The sequence below is a fragment of the Semicossyphus pulcher genome, unplaced genomic scaffold, assembly GCF_022749685.1.
Source record: "Semicossyphus pulcher isolate SPU_LCO1_2020_fin unplaced genomic scaffold, fSemPul1.0.p SCAF_5, whole genome shotgun sequence".
Lineage (NCBI taxonomy): Eukaryota > Metazoa > Chordata > Actinopteri > Labriformes > Labridae > Semicossyphus > Semicossyphus pulcher.
The window spans coordinates 14,078,248-14,097,708 of record NW_027211726.1 but is presented as its reverse complement, the minus strand read 5'-3'; the positions used below and the strand labels follow the sequence as shown (position 1 = coordinate 14,097,708).

Below are 19,461 nucleotides of genomic sequence, written 5' to 3'. Positions count from 1 at the left end.
TTGAAAATCACTGAAACACATCTTAGGCTCTTCTGCCTGCACTTTCAGGCCAGCCATCACATGCAAGTAGCTCTTTTTAGGTGGTGATTTCAAGGCACATTTGCATCTTTTAAGGACAGCAGGTTTAGTTGCCAATGGCCTGGGTCTTGTCCATCACTGCCTTGACGGCGGTCTCAACGTGCGTCTGAAGGTTCTCCATCATGGGCTGAATCTGAGCCTGCACGTTGGCGGCCAGGGGCTGGATCTGCTCCTCGACGTTGGCGGCGACGGTCTTCAGCTGCTCCTGGATCTGAGCGACCAGAGGCTCCAGCTGGGTCCTCTTGTCGGCAATGAAGGAGCTGTGGGTAAGAACATTATCAAGCATTGAATATGAAAATGGAGAAACAGTGTGCAAATGAGAACATGAACATTTTTTTCCTGTCTTTATTCAGATTTTAATGGAGTAAAACCAGAAAAATTGCCTTACATAATGACTGATTAGTGGAATAGCTAAGAAAAAATTAGCAAAACCACACTACAATACAATACTCCATTACAAATAAAAGTCCTGCCTTCAATATTTTAGTAAGTATGAGCAAGAAAAAAGGACTGAATTTTTATTTTTATATTTAATTATCATCATTTAACATAATGTCGTTCTTCTTTTTTTATTACTAGTGCATTACTGTTACTGTTGCAAAATTGAGCTTTGACTAGCGTATACACTGCTTTATAGTTCATTCATATAATATATAATACAGTATAATAATAAACCATACTTAACTCTTGACATATTTAGTATGTAAAATCATAGGTTAAGAAGTGTAGGGTAACATTAAATCTTAATGCTCAGGCACAAGAGGTAGAGGGCTTCTCTGTACTCACGTAGCAGTGTCGACCAGTTCCCGGTTGTTCATCAGCTCAGTCAGGTCCTGGGTCATTTTGGTCTTCATCTCCTCCAAGTACTGGGTGAGCTTCTCAAGAGGGCTAGCATCTTGAGCATAGCTTCCTGTGGGTTTCCAAAGACAAAAAAGCAAGGTCAGTAAGTGAGTACGTTTTTAAGAATATAAAAAGATACTTTCACCCTCTGATTTGGAGAAGTTTGGTGTGTAGTCGTACCTTGGACCAGAGCAACGAGGACGAAGGCGGCGATGAGGGAGGCGGATTTCATGGCTGCTGAGTGGACAGGACCTACAAAAAAAAAAAGACACTATTTAATTATTCTGTATTTTAATATGCTAATCTTTTCTTTTCTGGACAGCAGAGCAGTGTATTTAAACTCCTGATATGAATGTGCATTTTTATAAAGTTGTTTTTCAGTAGTTGAATGCAGAAAGGCCTCCTGTTGCGCAATCAGATGACTCACTGATAGAAGTTCTTCTAGGAAAGCGCCTGCCTTTTTTTCGTCATGAGTTAATACAATAAATAATTCTTAGTCACTGTGTGTTTGATAAAACAACTTAAGCATTAACTTGTTAACCTAATCAGGGACATTGCTTCCACAACTCAAGGAAGAAGCTAGAGGTAAAAACTAACATGGTCTTCCAGCTTCTATACCATTAAGATTTATTACACATTATATCTACCTCAGTGCCTTAGCAGCCCACCTGTGAATGGGATTTTTGTCTTTAAAATTTAATACATAATTTGCTAATTAATTATGGACAAAGGAACTAATTAAGAAACATTAAAAAAACGTTTAGTAAACTTTTAAGATTAATTAAAACATCAACACCTTTGAGACTCAGCAGGTAGTTATTAAATTTCAAGAAGTATTTGCTGAATTGTCTAAGCCCACAAGAAAAGAAGACAAACAGAGCTGGACTCACCTGTGCGGCAGGAGAATTTGGACCGGATGGTGCCTTCCTGTAGGACACTCAGTCCTCTTATAGTCCCGTGTGGTGATGCAGCCCCCTGGAGATGTGATTCTGATTGGACAAGATAAAGAATCAAAACATTATTGGATGGTTTTGCCTGTAAGTGAGTCACAGGTCTGACCCTTGTTGCTCAGTCTTCCACCTGGGCAAACTCAACCAAAGTCCAACAGTCCCTCTGCTGACTGTCCTACATGAGTGTGCATCTAATCTCATTGATTAAATAAAACACTTAATCACTGGTAACAGCATCAGCCACATGACATCAAATGCCACATCAGCTTCAGATATGATAGCAAGAAATATAACTGACAGAGGACCTTATTTGATATTTGTGTTTTTGAATTCTTTATACTATTTAGCCTGTAAATGTTTTTTTTCTTCCTTTGTTAAGTAAGGTGCTTTCTAAAGTTTATTCTAAATATAAAATAATCACTTTTAAGTACCTGGTATTAGTTTTTATGTTATTTTTATAGCGCTGATGAGCTCTGATTTAATCATCAGTTATGTATGTGACTTGAACGTGCTGATGTTAGCATGTCAGCATTCTTATGTTAGCATATAGCTGAACGCAGACATAGGCTAAACCTTCACGTTGTTTTTTGCTACATGCTAGCTGGATGCTAGTGGCTGTCAGGATTGTCTGTTGGTCCACCACTTTGGTAGGCTAAAGGTCTAACAAAACTTTATCTATCGCAACAAGTGGGTTAACACTGTTTTTTATTGAAGTGTCCTCACAACTATTGGATGGATTAAAAACGATATTTAGTACACTTATGCCTGTCCACATCAGGATCAAAGTTAGTTCCTTTGTTGACCCCATGCCGAAATGTAGCGCCTTCAACAGGTCACCATTTATGCTAGGCTATTTTTTCCAGAACGTATTTAGCCTACTGACCATAGACTGTAAAAGGAGTGGTCGTAGCCGTACTGTGTCACCACCCATTAGTTTGTGGACTCTGTTTTGGGGAATTGAGATTAGCATTTGGAAGTCACTGTCTTGGTTTTTTAAAGCCAGAAGTGATCATACTTGGTCAACGGTGTAGATACAAATTGTTATGTCTCTAATCTGGCTTACAGTTAGATCTGGTAGTGGGTTGTCATTCACGGGTAGCAACAATTTTACTCTAAATGTGGCCATAATTTACAATATGAACATTATTCTATCTTAAAGAAGACTTTTTTGCTAGCAATTGTAGCCTATTTAATAAAGTAAATGGTACACCCTTAGCTGTTTGTGTTAATTAGCAATATTAAGCATGCTAAAACACCAAGAATAATGAACATGCTTAACATAATACCTGCTAAACGTTAGCATATAAGGTTTGTCATTCTGATTATGTTAGCTTGTGAATGTTTGCACTTAGCATTTAGCGTTACAGCCTCAAACAGTTGCTAGCATGGCTTTGTACTTGTAAGCTTGTTTTTCTATGTTACATGAACTTTGATTCTGAGGGTTTATGTCCAACTAAACGGGTAAATATTTAATTAAAAGTAAGAGTTCAGCCACCTTTTAAATTAAATACAAAAGCTTTTTTAACTCTTAAGGTTATTAGCTGTAATGTAGTAATTAGCTAATGAGAGTATTGAAAACTAGGGCTTATGTGTGACACTCGTTCATGTGGATGTAAACCTTCTACCTTTGGTTGACATCCAACAGGTTGTTATTGCTGGCAGTTTATCTTTATGGTTGTTGTAAAGTAATTAATTCTTAACCCCTCTCCACCCCAATCAGTAATTCACAAGTCAACACGGGTGAATCAGGGAAAATATGCAAGTAGTTGGCATGAATAACAAGAGCTGTTTCATAAGACTTGAACGACAAACCTGAGTCTCTATTCATCTGGTGGGAAAACCCCACTCCGGAGTTTTAAAACTCAGATTTTGACATAAAGCTTAAATCAAAACCAGATGTGGGAATGTTTTTCAACCAGAGATTATTCTCTCAGTCCAGAGTCTGTTCACCACCGGCCTGGACTCCCCTGGTGGAAACAGCTTCATTTTACATAACTCAAACCCTGCCTCTAAAAGTGAAATAAAAGAGCTTCAGACAAGGAACAATGTTTGCTGAGGTATACAAGGATGACATCGACATGAGTGCAACACTAAAATGTTACAGCTGGAAGATGTGGTAAATATATGTACTTAGTAGAATCAAAAGACGCTTATACATTCTTTAATAGTGTTATTATATACTGCTAACATAATATTGGGTTTTTTGTGTGGTTGTAGTAACATGTGAGCTGCTTTTTAATGTTTTGGCTGGTTGAAGTACAGCTAATTGAAACAAGATATGTTTTAGTGTTGGCTGGTTAACAATGTGCCATGTTTTACAGATAGATCAAATCTTATTAACCTGTAAAGTAACACACACAGCTGTCAGACACCAACCATGTCTTAGTGATTACATTTATAAACATAGAAAAATATGTTTAAAAAAAGGCCAGTAGTGGAAGAAGTAAATCCTTTCCTTATGTAAATGCACCGTGATGTAAAATATATTTAATCCAAGTCAAGGTCCTGTGTTGAAACTCCCATTTAAGTAAAATAATAAAAAGTCATGATGTTAACAGATAAGCAGCTGTTTTACAGTTGTAGCTGGTCGATGCAACGCTGGTTTTGATGACTTTATATTACAGGTATTTCAGCCCATGGTTCCCCACGAGTGGGTCAAAGGCTTTCAAAGGCTCTCAAGATAAAACTGAGAGTTCGTAAGGTGCTTAATGGGAGACAAAAGTAGAATTACAACCCACTGCTGCATTTATTTCTGTGTGTTCTTATGTAAAATCTTGATATGAAAAGTTACTTCTACCTATGAAAAAATGCCCATACACCTGCCAGGTACATATGGATACTCAAGTAAAGAACCTTAAAATTGTTTCTAAGTGAAGTTACTTTCCATCCTCACTGGGTCAGCCGACAGTGGTGGAAAAAACATGTTTAAAATGACCAAAAGCAACAACATCAGTGTCCAAATGTCTCTGAGCTGCATAGTTTAGGCTATTAACTGATGTAGTGAAATGAGAGCACGCCCTCCAGTGAGCCAAACACTCATTACAATTGTGATAAATGACTTTCCTGTTGTGTGAGTACTCTAAAGTTAACGAAGCTAACAGGCCACATCTAATCACGGATTTTGTACTTTTCTTCTGGAGGTCTTCTCGAAATTTAAAAGACAAAAAGTGACTCCACTGGAAAACAGAGATATTCAAATCCTCCCTTGTTCTTCCTCTGAGCTCGTCTGGCCTCTCACCAGACCACAGCAAGAATGAAAAATCACACACGTTCCAGAGAGTCATAAAAAACATTTAGGAAGCACAAGAGGAGGTCTCATTTCCTCTTAGACTCTTTGTTCTGTACAAAGTTGGTGGTCCACCTCCTCAAAACTTAAACCCAGTTTCCTCAAACTTGCGCTGTCTGTTTCAATTTTTCAGAAAAAAGGATAGTCTTTTGTTATTTTTTTAACCCTCTTATCGGGTAAAATGAGTGACTCTGCTTCCAAGTTTTAATCACATGCTTCAGGCTGCAGAGCTGGAGCTGTAAAGCCTCACTGTAGCTGTGCTCTGTTGGTGCCAGAGGAGAACAGAGGAGGCTCAGATTTCTTGTCCTGATATTTCTCTGACTTTCCCCTGCTGCCTTCAAGTTCCGGAGAAAATGTCGGAAACAGAACAACAGCATAAACAACATGCAGTTAAAGTGGAGTTGTCGTTCCGTCAAGTCAACAAAACATGACATTTGAGGAATTGTACTATAACTGCCGCTTTTCTACAATGTTTTTTCACAATATGTGTAATATACTTTAAAGAGGGGATTATGTACACTATTACATTGTAGGTGTGTTTTTGCAATACATAAATTACAACAGAATTTTAAGGCCTCTGGCACAGTTTATCCAAAATCTCTGGTGAGCAGCTTTTAACTGTAAGTCTGCTATGAAGTGTGATCTGCTTTTTTACGTACACATTGATTTATAATATTCTGTCATGCTGCACAAAACTTCAGAAAATTATTCCAGGTAATGTTACTCAATTAAACACTAAAAGACCACAAACTATGGAAAATACAAACATAGATAAAGGCATATTAGGGATGGAAACTATACTATACTGTTACAAACTAAAAGAAAAGTGTAGCCTACTTAAACAAACACCAAACACACATCCTTTTACATGCTAACAAAAAGCACAGAGCAAAACAAAAACAAACTAACAAACAAAAAATAGTCCCTCCATCTATTATGTAGGATACATTAAATTGTACAGGCCAAAACCATGAAAAACACTACCAAAACCATGAAATATCTTACTAAAAACTTGAAGAATACGAGGTGTCTTTGAAGGCATCATTTGACTGACAATCCAGCAGCCTAATCCAGAGAGTGAGGATGCATAGCAGCAGTGATATGTGTCGAATCAACATCGGTTAAGTACTTCTTTCGGCTGTGATTGACAAAAGCCAGTAAATACTTTGTTCATTCAGCCACCAGAGACCATTTTTGAACCTGAAGCCGTCGGGTTGATCGGGTTGAATCTCATCCGGACCGGGACTTTGCAGACGTTACGTTGGGACAATGGAATCTAACGTGAACAGTATCCGCCCTCAGCGGCTGCAGCCGGGGATTGGATTCGGTTCCGGACCGACCGGGACCCTCCGCTCCTCTCTCCGGCCCGGGGTTACCGTCCCCATCGCTCCGCTCCTTCCCTCCCCGGCGTCTCTGGCCGCTTCGTCCGGGCCTCCTCCTCCGCCGCCTCCGCTGCAGCTCCACAGCCTGTACGGCGGTATGGGAGCGGGGCTGGGGCCGGGGGCTGCCGGCCCATGTAACCCGGGGAACCCGGCGGTGCTGAAGGAGGCGGTGGAGGCTGTGGTACGCAGCTTCGCCAAACACACACAAGGTTATGGCAGAGGTAACGTACAGTGGTGATACAGCTCTGTCTAATGCCCAGTTTATAATGTAAAATTGTGTTATATTGTTCGGGTTTAGGGACTTTTGAGGAGCAGAAAGCCACTTTTATCTGCGCCATTTATTTGGAAGTGGATTTACAACGTGAAGCGCACGAGCTACATTGTTACATTTATGTTACAGTGTCACTTTACATTGTTTTAACGTCTACTATAGTAATTTAAAACAGATGTAATAATCAAATAATGTCTCTTTCTGAAGTTTTACTTTGATATGTACATAGCTATACTATAGTAACCCTGGATCCAATCACACTTTTATAGGATTAAGTTGCCTGACACAGCTCTAGAGGATTACAATAACCGAACAATAGGCTTTTGTACATAAATAAACCAGCCACGTTTAAGTTTTCCTGTCTTACATTGTACACCACACAATATTAGTCATGTAATGTTAACTGGAAAATATGCATAACGAAGGAAAAAATGTAGGGGCTTTACAAAATGTCAATGTCAAAAATCTAGTGCTTAAAATATATATATTTTTTATCCAACTTTTTAGACATGAGCATGAACATGTTGTTTACTATCCAGACAGTATGTAAGTAATACCAGATGCATGTAATTTGCAGAGTTAACTTTTTAGAGATAATATAGTCTAAATTAGTCAGAAATGTCACTTATTTGTGCTCATAATGATTCCTATTAGCCTGTTGATTGGATGACGTCCATAGTTTCCCCTTATATATCTTAGACTTATCACTGCACTACACAAAGACAGAGACAGAGCCATGCCTAAAACTAACATTAGACTAAAAAGCTACTGTAATGGTAATGCTGGCAGTTGCGAGCTAATACTAAGTGTTCCCTTTTGGTGCTAATAGGATTTATTTCCAAAAGATTGTCCCCTCATGCTCTGACTAACAGCCTCTTTCCTGCTCTATCTCATTTAGGCTACTTAACACCTCTAGCATTGGCAGCACCATAAAGACGGTTTTATTAGGGCTTTAGTTTTGTCCTAATACCTCAAATTTTGTGATTTAATTTTGGGAGGAAGAATGTGTTAGGGAAATTATCACATTTTTACAGAAACTCGCGTCGTATTTTGGCTTTTGACAGTCATTTTCCCCTCACATTATAGTGTGATTTGCATTTTCTGCATTCCTCCTATTGCATAGTCAGAATTACGCCATTACCAGGGAATTTAAACACTTGCAATGAAACCACTATTTAGACTAATACAAAGCAAAGTTAATCCCTTGGTGTTATTTTTTCTATTTTTGTTTTTCTCCGTGCTACATTTGTCAGACATGTGCTGATTGATGTCATGCCACTGCCGCATTGAGGGTTTGAGTCTGGGCCAGCACCATTGTCACATGCCATCCTCCACTATCTCCTGATATTTCCTGTCTCTTTCTGATTTATCTTTCAGGCCCTGCTCCAAAACTGATAAAAAAAAGACTAAAATACATGATCTTGTCGCTGTCTACGACTCTTTTAATGCTCAAAAAAAACTTTGTCAGGGCCTTCTTTCGGAGGGAAACTTTTCCACATTTCAGTAAACTGCAAATCCCAAGGTTTGTGTCTTGAAAGGAAACATGAAAGGAATAATAATGTTCTAAAAACTAAGTATTCGTTGTGAAAATGATCAACTTTTTCATCAGTTAAAAGTGTTTAAATTGCTGTTTTAATTGTTATAACCTCATAATTGACTGAAAACAAGAGTACAATTTACAGCAAGCATATTACTCTGCACACATTAAAGCAATAAAAACAAATATTTGGATCGCTGTTAAGGGATTTACACATCAGATGCCAGAATATATCTCGGCTTGTTTACAGAGGCCTCAATAGTCCCAAAGCTGCTGCCTTAAAGCGTTCTGATCGCGCTCCAGACTCTGTGCGAGAGCGAGAAGCAAGCCAGCCTGCTTACTGCCTGCGCTCGTATCAAACAGCGAGAGCTCAGCAGGAGAAAGAGCTGAGAGGCTGCAGAAGTCAAATAGCTCAGGATAATGTTGGCTGCAGCTGCACTGTTCTCTCCACAGACAAATCCAAATTATCATTTCTGACTCAGCCGCAAATGTTCCTGTCTTTTTGTCTTTGTTTTTGTTCCTTTTCGGAAGACAGGATATATAATTTTCTCTCACAGACACGTTAAGTGAAGAGTTGAGGAAGTGTTTCTTTAAGCAGCTCCGTGGAGGTGATGCAGAGTTTCCTCTTAGCGGCCACCCAAATATTTTCAGGAAAAACCCCTGGTATCCTTGAAAACGACCCTCCCCCCACCCTTTTCCATCTCTGTGTTTAGAGAGGATGTTGCCGAACACGGCCTCTAACTAATGAAAAAAACAACATTAAGGTTTCTAGAAACCAGAATATTTTAAAGTAAATACAGTTAATGATCAAATAAAGTGTTGATATTCCACAATGTGACCAGGCTCGTCTCTTTGCACTGTAGTAAACGTGGTGGAGGCTTTACAGGAGTTCTGGCAGATGAAGCTGACCAGAGGGGCCGACCTGCGGAACGGAGCGCTTGTTGTTTATGAAATGGTCCCATCCAACAGCCCTCCGTATGTGTGCTATGTGAGTCTTCCTGGAGGCAGCTGCTTCGGAAGTTTCCAGGTACAGTCACTACATTTGTAATTGTAATAAGAGAATATGAGAGATTCTTTTATTTTTGAATAGTTAATAGAACCTCTCATATTGTGCATTGAAAGTAAGAATGATGTTGATTCAAGTGGCTTTTATACAAGTGTACACATTTCCAGCATGCTTCCAAGACTACATACCAAATATGGATGCTAACTACTCTCCATATAAACACCAGCGTTTTGCAGCTTTATCTGTGTTTCTGACTGTATGTGAGTGCTAATTTGTGTCCTCCTCACTGTTTGTCAGTTCTGTCCCACCAAGGCGGAGGCGAGACGCAGCGCTGCCAAGATCGCCCTGATGAACTCTGTTTTCAACGAGCATCCCTCTCGCCGCATCACGGACGACTTCATCGAGAAGAGCGTCAGTGAGGCGCTGGCCTCCTTCAATGTACGTTAAGTACGATAAATTACGGAAGGTTGTGTTCTTACAAGTATAATAAGTAGGATTTTATCTTGCATTTTGTCAACAACATTCAAACTGGGCCCCTCCTCCTGGGCTCTTCGTCACCAGAAGCTCACTCTCACTCTCTGCGAGAACACGCCCACCCCGCCGAGCTAACACCAACAGCATCATGGTTACCTTTGCGCTAGCATGCTAAGCGCCGGTTAGCTTGTCCTGACCAGTTTGAGGCACCTACCTGTCCAACAGAAAGAAGGCCAACTCTGCATCGTTCTTTCGCCATGTTCGCCGGTCTGAATGGGGCCCAGTTGCTAATTTGAACCACTCCCACACTCACCTATACGCTGTGATTGGCTCAGGGAACCACAACAGCGCCCCTACTGAAAACGTCACTGACAAACACACTCACCAACACACATGTATAGAGGCCCATAAGTGATGATTTATATTATGTTATATTTGTAAAAGTAAAAAAAAAATTATAGGAAAATCCTACTTATTATACCTTTAAGTCCTAAACAGCCAGCAAATTCATCACATACCTGCAGTAAAAAAGGACAGAAAAGACTCATTTATAACATATATATATATGCTAGCATGCACACAGATATTTGCAGTACAGCATATATATTGTTGTGTTGTATCACAGCACATTGAAATTAACTAGTTGTTGTTGTTGCTTGCAGGGGAACAGAGAAGAGGCCGACAATCCCAACACAGGAATCGGAGCCTTTCGCTTCATGCTCGAGTCCAACAAAGGAAAATCCATGCTGGAGTTTCAGGTGCAGTCACTTTGGGAATGTCTGTGTCGTGTTAAGTAGCATTCTATGCTCCCCACACGCACTGGGATAGTCTGAAAATAGCATGTATACATAGAGAGACTAGCATATGTTTTAAAGAGACTTCTACATGTTTATCTTCTACTAACAGCATAAAGCTAGAATCTCATAACCCTGTGTCTAATGGGAAAAGTGAATGCAGCATGCATGCTTTGCATTTCTGAATTGCTACATATTTGTCCCTTAATTCTGCCGGCCTGGTTGTGTTTATCTTTTAGGAGCTGATGACTGTGTTCCAGCTGCTGCACTGGAACGGGAGTCTGAAAGCCATGAGAGAACGACAGTGTTCCCGACAGGTACCGTAAGACATTCTTTCATCATGTGAGGGGTTTAATTATCCCAGTGCAGTAGTTGTTTTCCTGCATTTTTCTGCCTAAACAGAGTGTCACATTTGTCCCCACATGACAGGACTGGTGCAGACAGATTGTCATTACTGTCACACAGTTTATACTTTTGGTTGTACAGCTGGCAAGTGAGGCATCATAGAAGTATCTCTAACTAAGAGAAGCACCAATTTCTTTTTTACTTGTCTGCTTTTTTAACCAGTGCTGTCTTTTGCCATATTTAAATGAGACTGTGCATCATCTTTGTCTGGCCGATGACATACCTTCCTAACATCAGTATGTAAGGGATAATATGTAGTGAGTGGGTTGTGATACGTAATGGACCCCATGAGGCGGAGGGGTCTTGTCTTGGGGGCTTATTACTTACTTACGAAATCAATAATTTCACACAAAATATTGATTTGGAAATTATTTTATTAATTAAAAAAATGATAATATTTCTGCCTTCCGTTTCAAAATAGTCTGTTACACTCACAGTTAGAGCTGTGTCCATAGCAACGGTTAACTCTGTAGCCTTCTTAAAATGATCTAATCATCTAACCACATTAATGAAAACATTTCCACTGATGGTGAAGTAAGACACGGTGAACAGGACAGCATATGTCAGCGCAGCAACCAACTGAGGTTTTCAGTTAGTTCTCCAGATTCTGTGATTGAAGCCACATCCCTAGCAACAGTCTGTTCTTCATAGTAACGCTCTGCTATCGAGAATTAGTAAACCTTAGAATGCTGTAATTGACCAATCAGAATCAAGTATTTAACTCAGCCGTGCAATAATCTGTAAATAATGGTGCATCCTAACTTCATGCTTTTTATGCTTTATCTATAGTTGACTACTTAGCTGGGTGATAAAGTGGTATAAGCTTATCGTTGCCATTTTTATTCACCTTAGATTTAAGGAGTAATAAGATACTTTTGAAACATATATAAGCCTATTAAAGAAAATGTGACACAAAAGAAGATTGAAAATCTTAAGTACAGCAACTGAACAAAATTCTTTGTAGTTTTCATTCATTTGTGATGTTGTGTTAGTCGAACTTTTCCTTATTCAGGCAAACAACTTAATTCTTGTGTACACACACCAACACACATGCAGTGTTGCCTGTAGTGATGTTTGCTGTCCCTGTTTTTTATATTAAAAAAAAAGGTGATGCCAATGATATTTGATATTACCAAACATATTTCATTTGTAGGAGGTGCTGGCTCACTATTCCCACCGGGCTCTGGACGACGACATGCGCACTCAGATGGCTGCCGACTGGGTGAACCGAGAGCAGAGCGTAGCGGGAACTATTGGGCAGGAGGTGGCGTCCACAGAGCGAGAACTGGAGGACGCCAGGCTGGCAGGCAGAGAACTGCGTTTTTACAAAGAGAAGAAAGACATCCTGATGCTAGCTGTGGGCCAACTCAGCGCAGCCAACACTGCCACTCTGCCCTCACACTAAACCCACCGCCGTCTGTAGCGGAAACAAGCCTTCACACTCCATAGCATTCCTGGTAACAGTATTGATCACTTCAAAGATGTTAAGGTGATTCGTCTGAACTTAAAGGCTTCGTATCTTGTGATCAGGCCTTGACTTACAGTATGCACATCTGTCCATAAAACAAACACCGCTATAGCCGTTACCTCTTTGTGCCTAGTGATAACAGTGCTTTTCTTGCCTGGCATACCAGCTGACTGAGGTTATTTCATACATTATTTACTCCAAGTAGACCTGAAGAAACAAAGCCTTTCATCAGTGAATGTACAGGACAGAAAGTCATAAACCAACACATTTTATCAAGGTCAGGATCATTCTGATCGCTCATGTTTAGGGTGTGTTTACTTGCATTGGGAGTCTTGCAAGTGAAGGTATAAAAATGTATGGGTCTTCAAACTTAAATGGCGAGTCTGGCTACATGGCTACACTTGTTCTGCCTTTTTTTTTTTACTGAGAATATGGTGACAAATAACACCGGAGATTCAACAAACATACTTTTGGCTCATGTGATAATTTGAGGGTACTTTAAGAAATTGTCAGCAGGAGACCGATTGCTCCGACAGCAGCTCAGGTGTTAAAAAAACAGATAGTGAACCATCACTATGCTTTCTTCTGTTTGTTTTGTTTGTGAAGGCTTTTGACAATTATTTTAGCGTTTGTTTTATGACACTAGCTGAATGTATATTTTTTCAGTGTGCTATCAACTAAAGGATCCGCAAAGTGTTTAACATTTAGAGTTGTTATTGTGATACGGATTGTGTTTGTCATGTGCTTCATCTAGCAGAAACAAGAAGTAGCCACACGGTGATGATTGGAGGGAAAATGTGAAGGCCAAAAAAAATGAGTCGAGGGCTCTTTTGTTGAGATGATTCATCATGTGTGAGTCATTGTAGTCGATACAAAAAAGTTCCAGCACTTGTGGTTTGTTTTTGACTGGAAGAATAATTTGATTGTTAGCCGTGCTTGTGTGTGTCCATGGGCTAAAAACAATGTTATAACTCGCACTTATCAACTTTCAAATACCTTTATTTTGAAGGACCTCATTCTGTCTGATCTGTAAATGTGACATCTTTATTTTCTCTCTCTATCTAAAAGGTATTGAATACATTACAAGAATGAAGAAACTTCAGCAGGTAGCCTTTTAAATGGCCGTGTAATGGTAGTGAGAGTTTGATTGCTAATGCGCTGCTCGGTTCGGAGGAATTGTGGGCAGAGAGTTATGCGAGTAAAACAGCAGGAGGTCCCGTCTCTCCGCTGAATGATGGATTGTCAACAACAGCAGGAACTGATTACAGTAAATCTGAGGAGACGGCAAATAGAAAACAAAGAAGCAGAGATGGATTGTGATTAAAGCCAGAACCAGTTTTATTATTTCATTGCTCTATCTTTTCCCTGGGATCATTGTGCCTTTATGGAAAACAGTTTGACGTGTGAAAAACCCCAAAAGTTTCATTTAATGAGGTCTTTAAAGGAGGTATTACTCTGCTTTGTGGCGTCTTTGTCATTTAATATAACTATAAAATTAAACAGTTCATGCTATATTACTGTTACAGTCCCTTAAAGGAATAGTTTGACATTTTTGGAAATGTGCTCATGAGTGACAGGAAAATTGATACCACTCCAGTATCTGTCCATTAAATATAAGACTAAAGCCGGATACCAGTTAGCTTAGCTAACATGCAGACAGGAAACAGCCAGCCTGGTTATGTACTACAGTAATAAAATATGCTGTCCAGCACAACTAAAGTGTACGGGCTAAATTCTACATCTTATTTGTTGACTCTGTAAAAAAACAAAAGTGTAAAAACAACCATTCTTTTCACTGGGGGTTAAATCTGTTAGCTTCCTGTAGTCTGCGCTGGTTTGCTAGCCTTTGCTAAGAGAAATAGTCAGGCTAACCCATTGCTAGAGGCAGCTTAATATTAACAAAACAGATGTGATGGTGGTAGCAATCTTTTACCTAACGCTCCAGCAGAAAGTGAATTTACCAAAATGTGTCTTATCTTATATAATGTTACATGACATTAGGTTATAGAAGTTACTTCCTTTGGTATACATTTATAATCATTGTATATTGTTTGTTGAGTACACAGCTGCAAAGTATGTGTGCAACACTAATAAGAAATGTTTCTATGTCATTTTTTCCTTCTTGGCAAAGACCCTGCAGCTTTCTTTAATACTGAACCTTTGAAGTGATACAATGAACACTTTGACCTCACAGCTTTGCAGCTACAATACAACCTTAATCTCACGTTTTCCGTACCTTCAATCTGCAGATACATTTTCTGAATGCATCAGTGATTGTATCGTCCCATGAACCAATTTCAAGTCCAAGCGCACTCATGGTAACACTGAAATATAATGAATGAGAAAAAAGTAAACAAGTGTTTAAATGAGCGGGTTACAGGAAGGTGGCAATGGATCTTGAATTTTGTGTTTATGCATTTTCCTTCTAATTTCAATGCTTATTATGTGTTTTTTTCCAACAAGCCATTAATCTCCGAGCTCTCTTCTTACACTACCTTTGACCTTTCTTTGTGATTATTATCAGTGAAGGCTTTTGTAAACAATTTATTTTTGGCTATGCATTTTATAAAAAAAAGAAAAAACTTGGGCTTTTTATTCTTTTGCTTTGATGCATGATATGTTGATTAAGTTTTTTTTTTTTATGTTTCATATTCTATACAGTATTGTTTTATAAAAGTGTTTCTCAAGGCCCTTATTGTATGTATTTTCTATGAGCATTTTGTATCCCGTGTTTATACTTTTAGTAGATTTATATGATGTAATAAAATGGCTCAGACAAATGTTTAATTCTTTTGTTATGTCACTTATTTTTCTGCTTAGAACGAAGGTTATAATTCGTTGATATATTGTGCACTTAAGGAAAAAGAAGCTTTTAACAAACATTTTAGAATTGCATTTTCACATAGTCTGTAATACACCCATGAAAGTTTATTCAAATCATATTTCAAAAAGCAATAAAGGGACAAAAGTTTCGGAAAAATAATTTGTAGGATCCTTAAAATTGTCAAAAGTAATATACCTTAATATTATGACTGCAAATTAAATCTTGGTTCCTTTAAGATTAAGTGTCAATCCCTGATATGGCTTGAAATCAGGTTGAAACTAACTAATAAATGACGAACAATATATATATATCAACACTTAACATTTAAATACATATACAAGTATAACATCAAAATATATAACATTTTCTATATTATTATTTATTGTATTTTATTTTTTTATTTATCACTTCCGCTTCCGGCACACGAACAGGAAGAGGCGGGGCCACAGTTAAGGACGCTCGCCGTTCGTTGTTCATTCAACATGGCAGCGGGACCAATTTCAGAAAGAAACCAGGGTAAATGCATCAATATTATAACTTTTTCAGCCTTTTATTCAGTAATTTATGATTCTCTTTGTGTGTTCTACTTCGAGATTATGAGCTTGTTTTTTACGAGCTCCGCTTGTTGCCGAGTTAGCTAATAGTTTGAGGTAAACAACCGGACACATGGAAGTGTTCAGTTTTCGTTAGCATGGCTCGCCGCTAATTTAGCCATTTAAATGAATCAAATGTACTTTAAGTTGTTTTGATTACTTGTTGCATTGTAATCTATAAGTAGCATTAATAATTGATTGGTTTGATTTGTTCGTTCTGTTGTTTGCACTCTTGAAGAAGAGGTATGTCCTGTTGGCTCACAGCAAAAGTTAGCCTAGCAAGCTAACGATGGTGTCTGTGGCAAAACTACTAGCTTGGGTACTTATGCAAGAATGAGAGAGGTGCTTTGTGGAAAATATAAATGTCACTATTGCGATTATAATGGATGAATAGGTGTTTAGCTAACTTAAGGTTAGAAGTGCTATTAAAAGGCCAGATAGGTTTTTAATTTAGCTAAAATATTGGCATTGACTTAAGTCACATCGTTTAAAGAAACCATAATATAATGATCCCTTTTACCATATTATAGTTGCGATATTTAGTAAAATTGTTGTACAGTCCTCCTGGTGAAACTTAAAGTTATTTTAAACAAAGAATAACTTGTTTTTCTTTGTTATGTTCAAGTTATTGTAACCTTATTGAGCCTTTGCTGAGCAGATATTTGAATGAATAACAAGAAGCATTTTTATTGTCTTGTATTTTGACTTTACATTAATCGATCGAATTTCCGTTCAATAATGACGTCTGTCTAAGATACTTTCCTTATAAAACTCATGTTTAATTCGTATTAATTTTTTTTTTCAGATGCCACTGTGTATGTCGGCGGCCTGGATGAGAAAGTGTCAGAGCCGCTACTATGGGAGCTTTTCCTGCAGGCTGGTCCTGTGGTCAACACACACATGCCCAAAGACAGGGTGACTGGCCAACATCAAGGTGAGTGGTATCAGCTAATATTCTCTTTAAGTGACGTAATCAAGGTAGCATGTTACTAAACCTCTCTTTAGCGAATGAATAACAAACAAGTTTTTTTCCTCCTTCTCAGGTTATGGCTTTGTAGAGTTCCTTAGTGAAGAGGATGCTGACTATGCCATTAAAATTATGAATATGATAAAGCTCTATGGCAAACCAATTCGAGTCAATAAGGCCTCTGCACACAACAAAAACCTGGATGTGGGTGCCAACATCTTCATCGGTAATCTGGACCCGGAGATTGACGAGAAACTGCTCTATGACACGTTCAGTGCTTTTGGCGTGATTCTCCAAACGCCAAAGATCATGCGAGACCCAGACACCGGCAACTCGAAAGGATATGCTTTCATCAATTTCGCAAGCTTTGACGCCTCGGATGCTGCCATTGAAGCCATGAACGGCCAGTACCTCTGCAACAGGCCCATCACAGTGTCCTACGCCTTCAAGAAGGATTCCAAAGGAGAGCGACATGGATCGGCTGCAGAGCGACTCCTGGCTGCACAGAACCCTCTCTCCCAGGCGGACAGGCCACATCAGCTGTTTGCAGATGCTCCGCCACCACCAAGCGCTCCCACACCGGTCCTCACAGCTTTGGGAAGTGGAATGCCCATGCCAGGTATGACTGAAATACTGTTGATACTCAGTTTAAGTGTATATGGGGCCTTTTTTATGCACTCCTCACCAGCAGATGTGGACCGGTCCCATTAATATTAACTTAATAGATGAGGATTTCAGTTAGATGTAGTTAGTAATATAGTAGTTAGTAGTTAATAGTTAGGAAATGTAAAGGAGCTGCTCTGACTGATGCATCTTTAATCTGCATGAGATAATGACATTGATTCAATTTATTCTGTGGTGATTTATGTAAATAAAAGTGAACAGGACAGCTTATAATGAGCGCATTTTATGAGGTTCTAATGGCATTTAAAAAACTATGTTTATGGTTCAGGATGACTAGAACATTTAACAGCCAGTTTGGCTTTGTGAAGTAGTAGAATATGAAATTATAACTTATTAATACGACTTGTTTTGGTGCAGGCATGCCTCCCCCTGGATTCCCTCCTGTTCCTCCTCCCGGGTCAATGCCTCCATCGATGCCCCCTTCAATGTCCATGCCTCCAAATGCAGGGGCACCGGGCCAACAGCCTGGTGGTGGCGGGCCTCCACCTGGACCACCGCCTTTCCCTCCCGGCAACATGCATCCAGGTAATAATTTGTTTTAGATTAAAGTATTTCCACAGTGGCTGCAAGCAGGAAGTTAAGCGCAAATACTTTGGTCTTTATGTGTCTTGGTTGTTTGTGTTGCACAGGTATGCCTCAGATGCCCATGCCCCCTCCTGCTCCTCCTGGCATGGTGCCTCCCCCTCCTGCCCCTCCAGGATCAAATCAATCACGTGCACCGCCTCCTCCTGGCATGCCCCCACCCCCACCTATGGGCATGCCTCCCAGAGCGCCATATGGACCCCCAATGGGTAAGCTTCTCTCCATATCTTTGGTGTCAAATATAAATCCTCTAGAAACCTTAGACGTTACCTCTACATATCTGTACAATGCAGCAACATTGATTTAATGATTTTTGGTATTGACATATACCCATGTTACCATGACTACATTGACAAATTAGCCGCTATAGGCAGGCCTCTTCTTATGTTAGCATGTTTTTGTCCCAAGAGTTTTGTTATGTGAAGTATATTTCACTTATTCTTCACAGTGAAATAATGTTTACTGTTGTTGCCTTTCGCTGCTGAGAGCTTATATTCAAATGTAGACATTTCTCACATTATGACCCTCTTTCTCTCTCTGTCAGGTGTGCCCCCAGGGATGAGAGGGCCCCCTCCCCCCATGCCTCCACCTGGTTATGGTGCTCCTCGTCCTCCTCCCTTTGGCTTCCAGAGAGGACCCCCAATGCCTCCGAGGCCTCCCGGTGTCCCTCCACGCGTTCCTATGAGGGCACCAATGCCCCCGTAATCCACCTCAGACTGCAGGCGTTCATTTTGCTTTTTTTAAAACATCGTAAGATCTACTCAAGTTTGTCATAGTGAGAATAATTTAACCACCTGTTTGTATTTTTTTTGTCGCTGTACAGATGAAGACGAATAAAAAATTTTAGTACAAAATTTTTCTTCCCCCACCCCCCTCAATATTTCTTTATAATCATTTTTATTTATGTTGAATGGCTCAAAAAAAGAACATTTTACCCACTTTTGGATTTGCTTTATGTTGTGTGCTCAGCAAGAAGATTCAGCTGTAAATTTATCAGAGATGAGGCCTTCGTCAAGTCAACCCCAAGACAGCAATGCTAATTGGGAAACATTGCTGGTTCCAGCTGCGGTTTTACTGCTGTATTACACTGAAAGTCAGAATGTCTGCAAAATCTTTGATATTTCTGGTCTCTTGTATCGAGGAGATTTTTGCCTTATAGTGGTATTAGGCAACAGTCGAGGGATCACTAAAGTACTAGAAATCAAGCCCTGAAGACAAAGAATATTAATGCCAAATGGGTGCATAGACAGTACCTGTCACTACACAAATAAGTAGCCTACTGTACTTCAACTAGAATGGATACAGCATTAAAATGCTGCA

At 39.4% G+C, this 19,461-nt stretch overlaps 3 protein-coding genes across 3 annotated transcripts; 2 read left to right on the top strand and 1 right to left on the bottom strand.

Moving 5' to 3' along the window:
* Positions 1-32: 32 nt before the first annotated feature.
* Positions 33-6,529, bottom strand: LOC138609391 (type-4 ice-structuring protein LS-12-like). The gene is made up of 5 exons (XM_069682042.1): positions 6,160-6,529; positions 1,809-1,907; positions 1,099-1,170; positions 865-988; positions 33-338 (listed from the first exon to the last, which is right to left on the bottom strand). Exons 1-5 carry the CDS (start codon positions 6,197-6,199, stop codon positions 125-127), a joined length of 549 nt encoding a protein of 182 aa, XP_069538143.1. The 5' UTR covers positions 6,200-6,529; the 3' UTR covers positions 33-124.
* On the top strand, positions 6,257-15,218 carry lix1l (limb and CNS expressed 1 like). Its single transcript, XM_069682040.1, has 6 exons — positions 6,257-6,757; positions 9,208-9,371; positions 9,648-9,788; positions 10,487-10,582; positions 10,858-10,935; positions 12,177-15,218. Exons 1-6 carry the CDS (start codon positions 6,424-6,426, stop codon positions 12,426-12,428), a joined length of 1,065 nt encoding a protein of 354 aa, XP_069538141.1. The 5' UTR covers positions 6,257-6,423; the 3' UTR covers positions 12,429-15,218.
* A 545-nt stretch (positions 15,219-15,763) lies between these two features.
* On the top strand, positions 15,764-18,997 carry sf3b4 (splicing factor 3b, subunit 4). Its single transcript, XM_069681755.1, has 6 exons — positions 15,764-15,831; positions 16,714-16,842; positions 16,952-17,494; positions 17,917-18,084; positions 18,189-18,350; positions 18,686-18,997. The coding sequence occupies exons 1-6, from the start codon at positions 15,798-15,800 to the stop codon at positions 18,844-18,846; spliced, it is 1,197 nt and encodes a 398-aa protein (XP_069537856.1). The 5' UTR covers positions 15,764-15,797; the 3' UTR covers positions 18,847-18,997.
* The last annotated feature ends 464 nt before the right edge of the window (positions 18,998-19,461 follow it).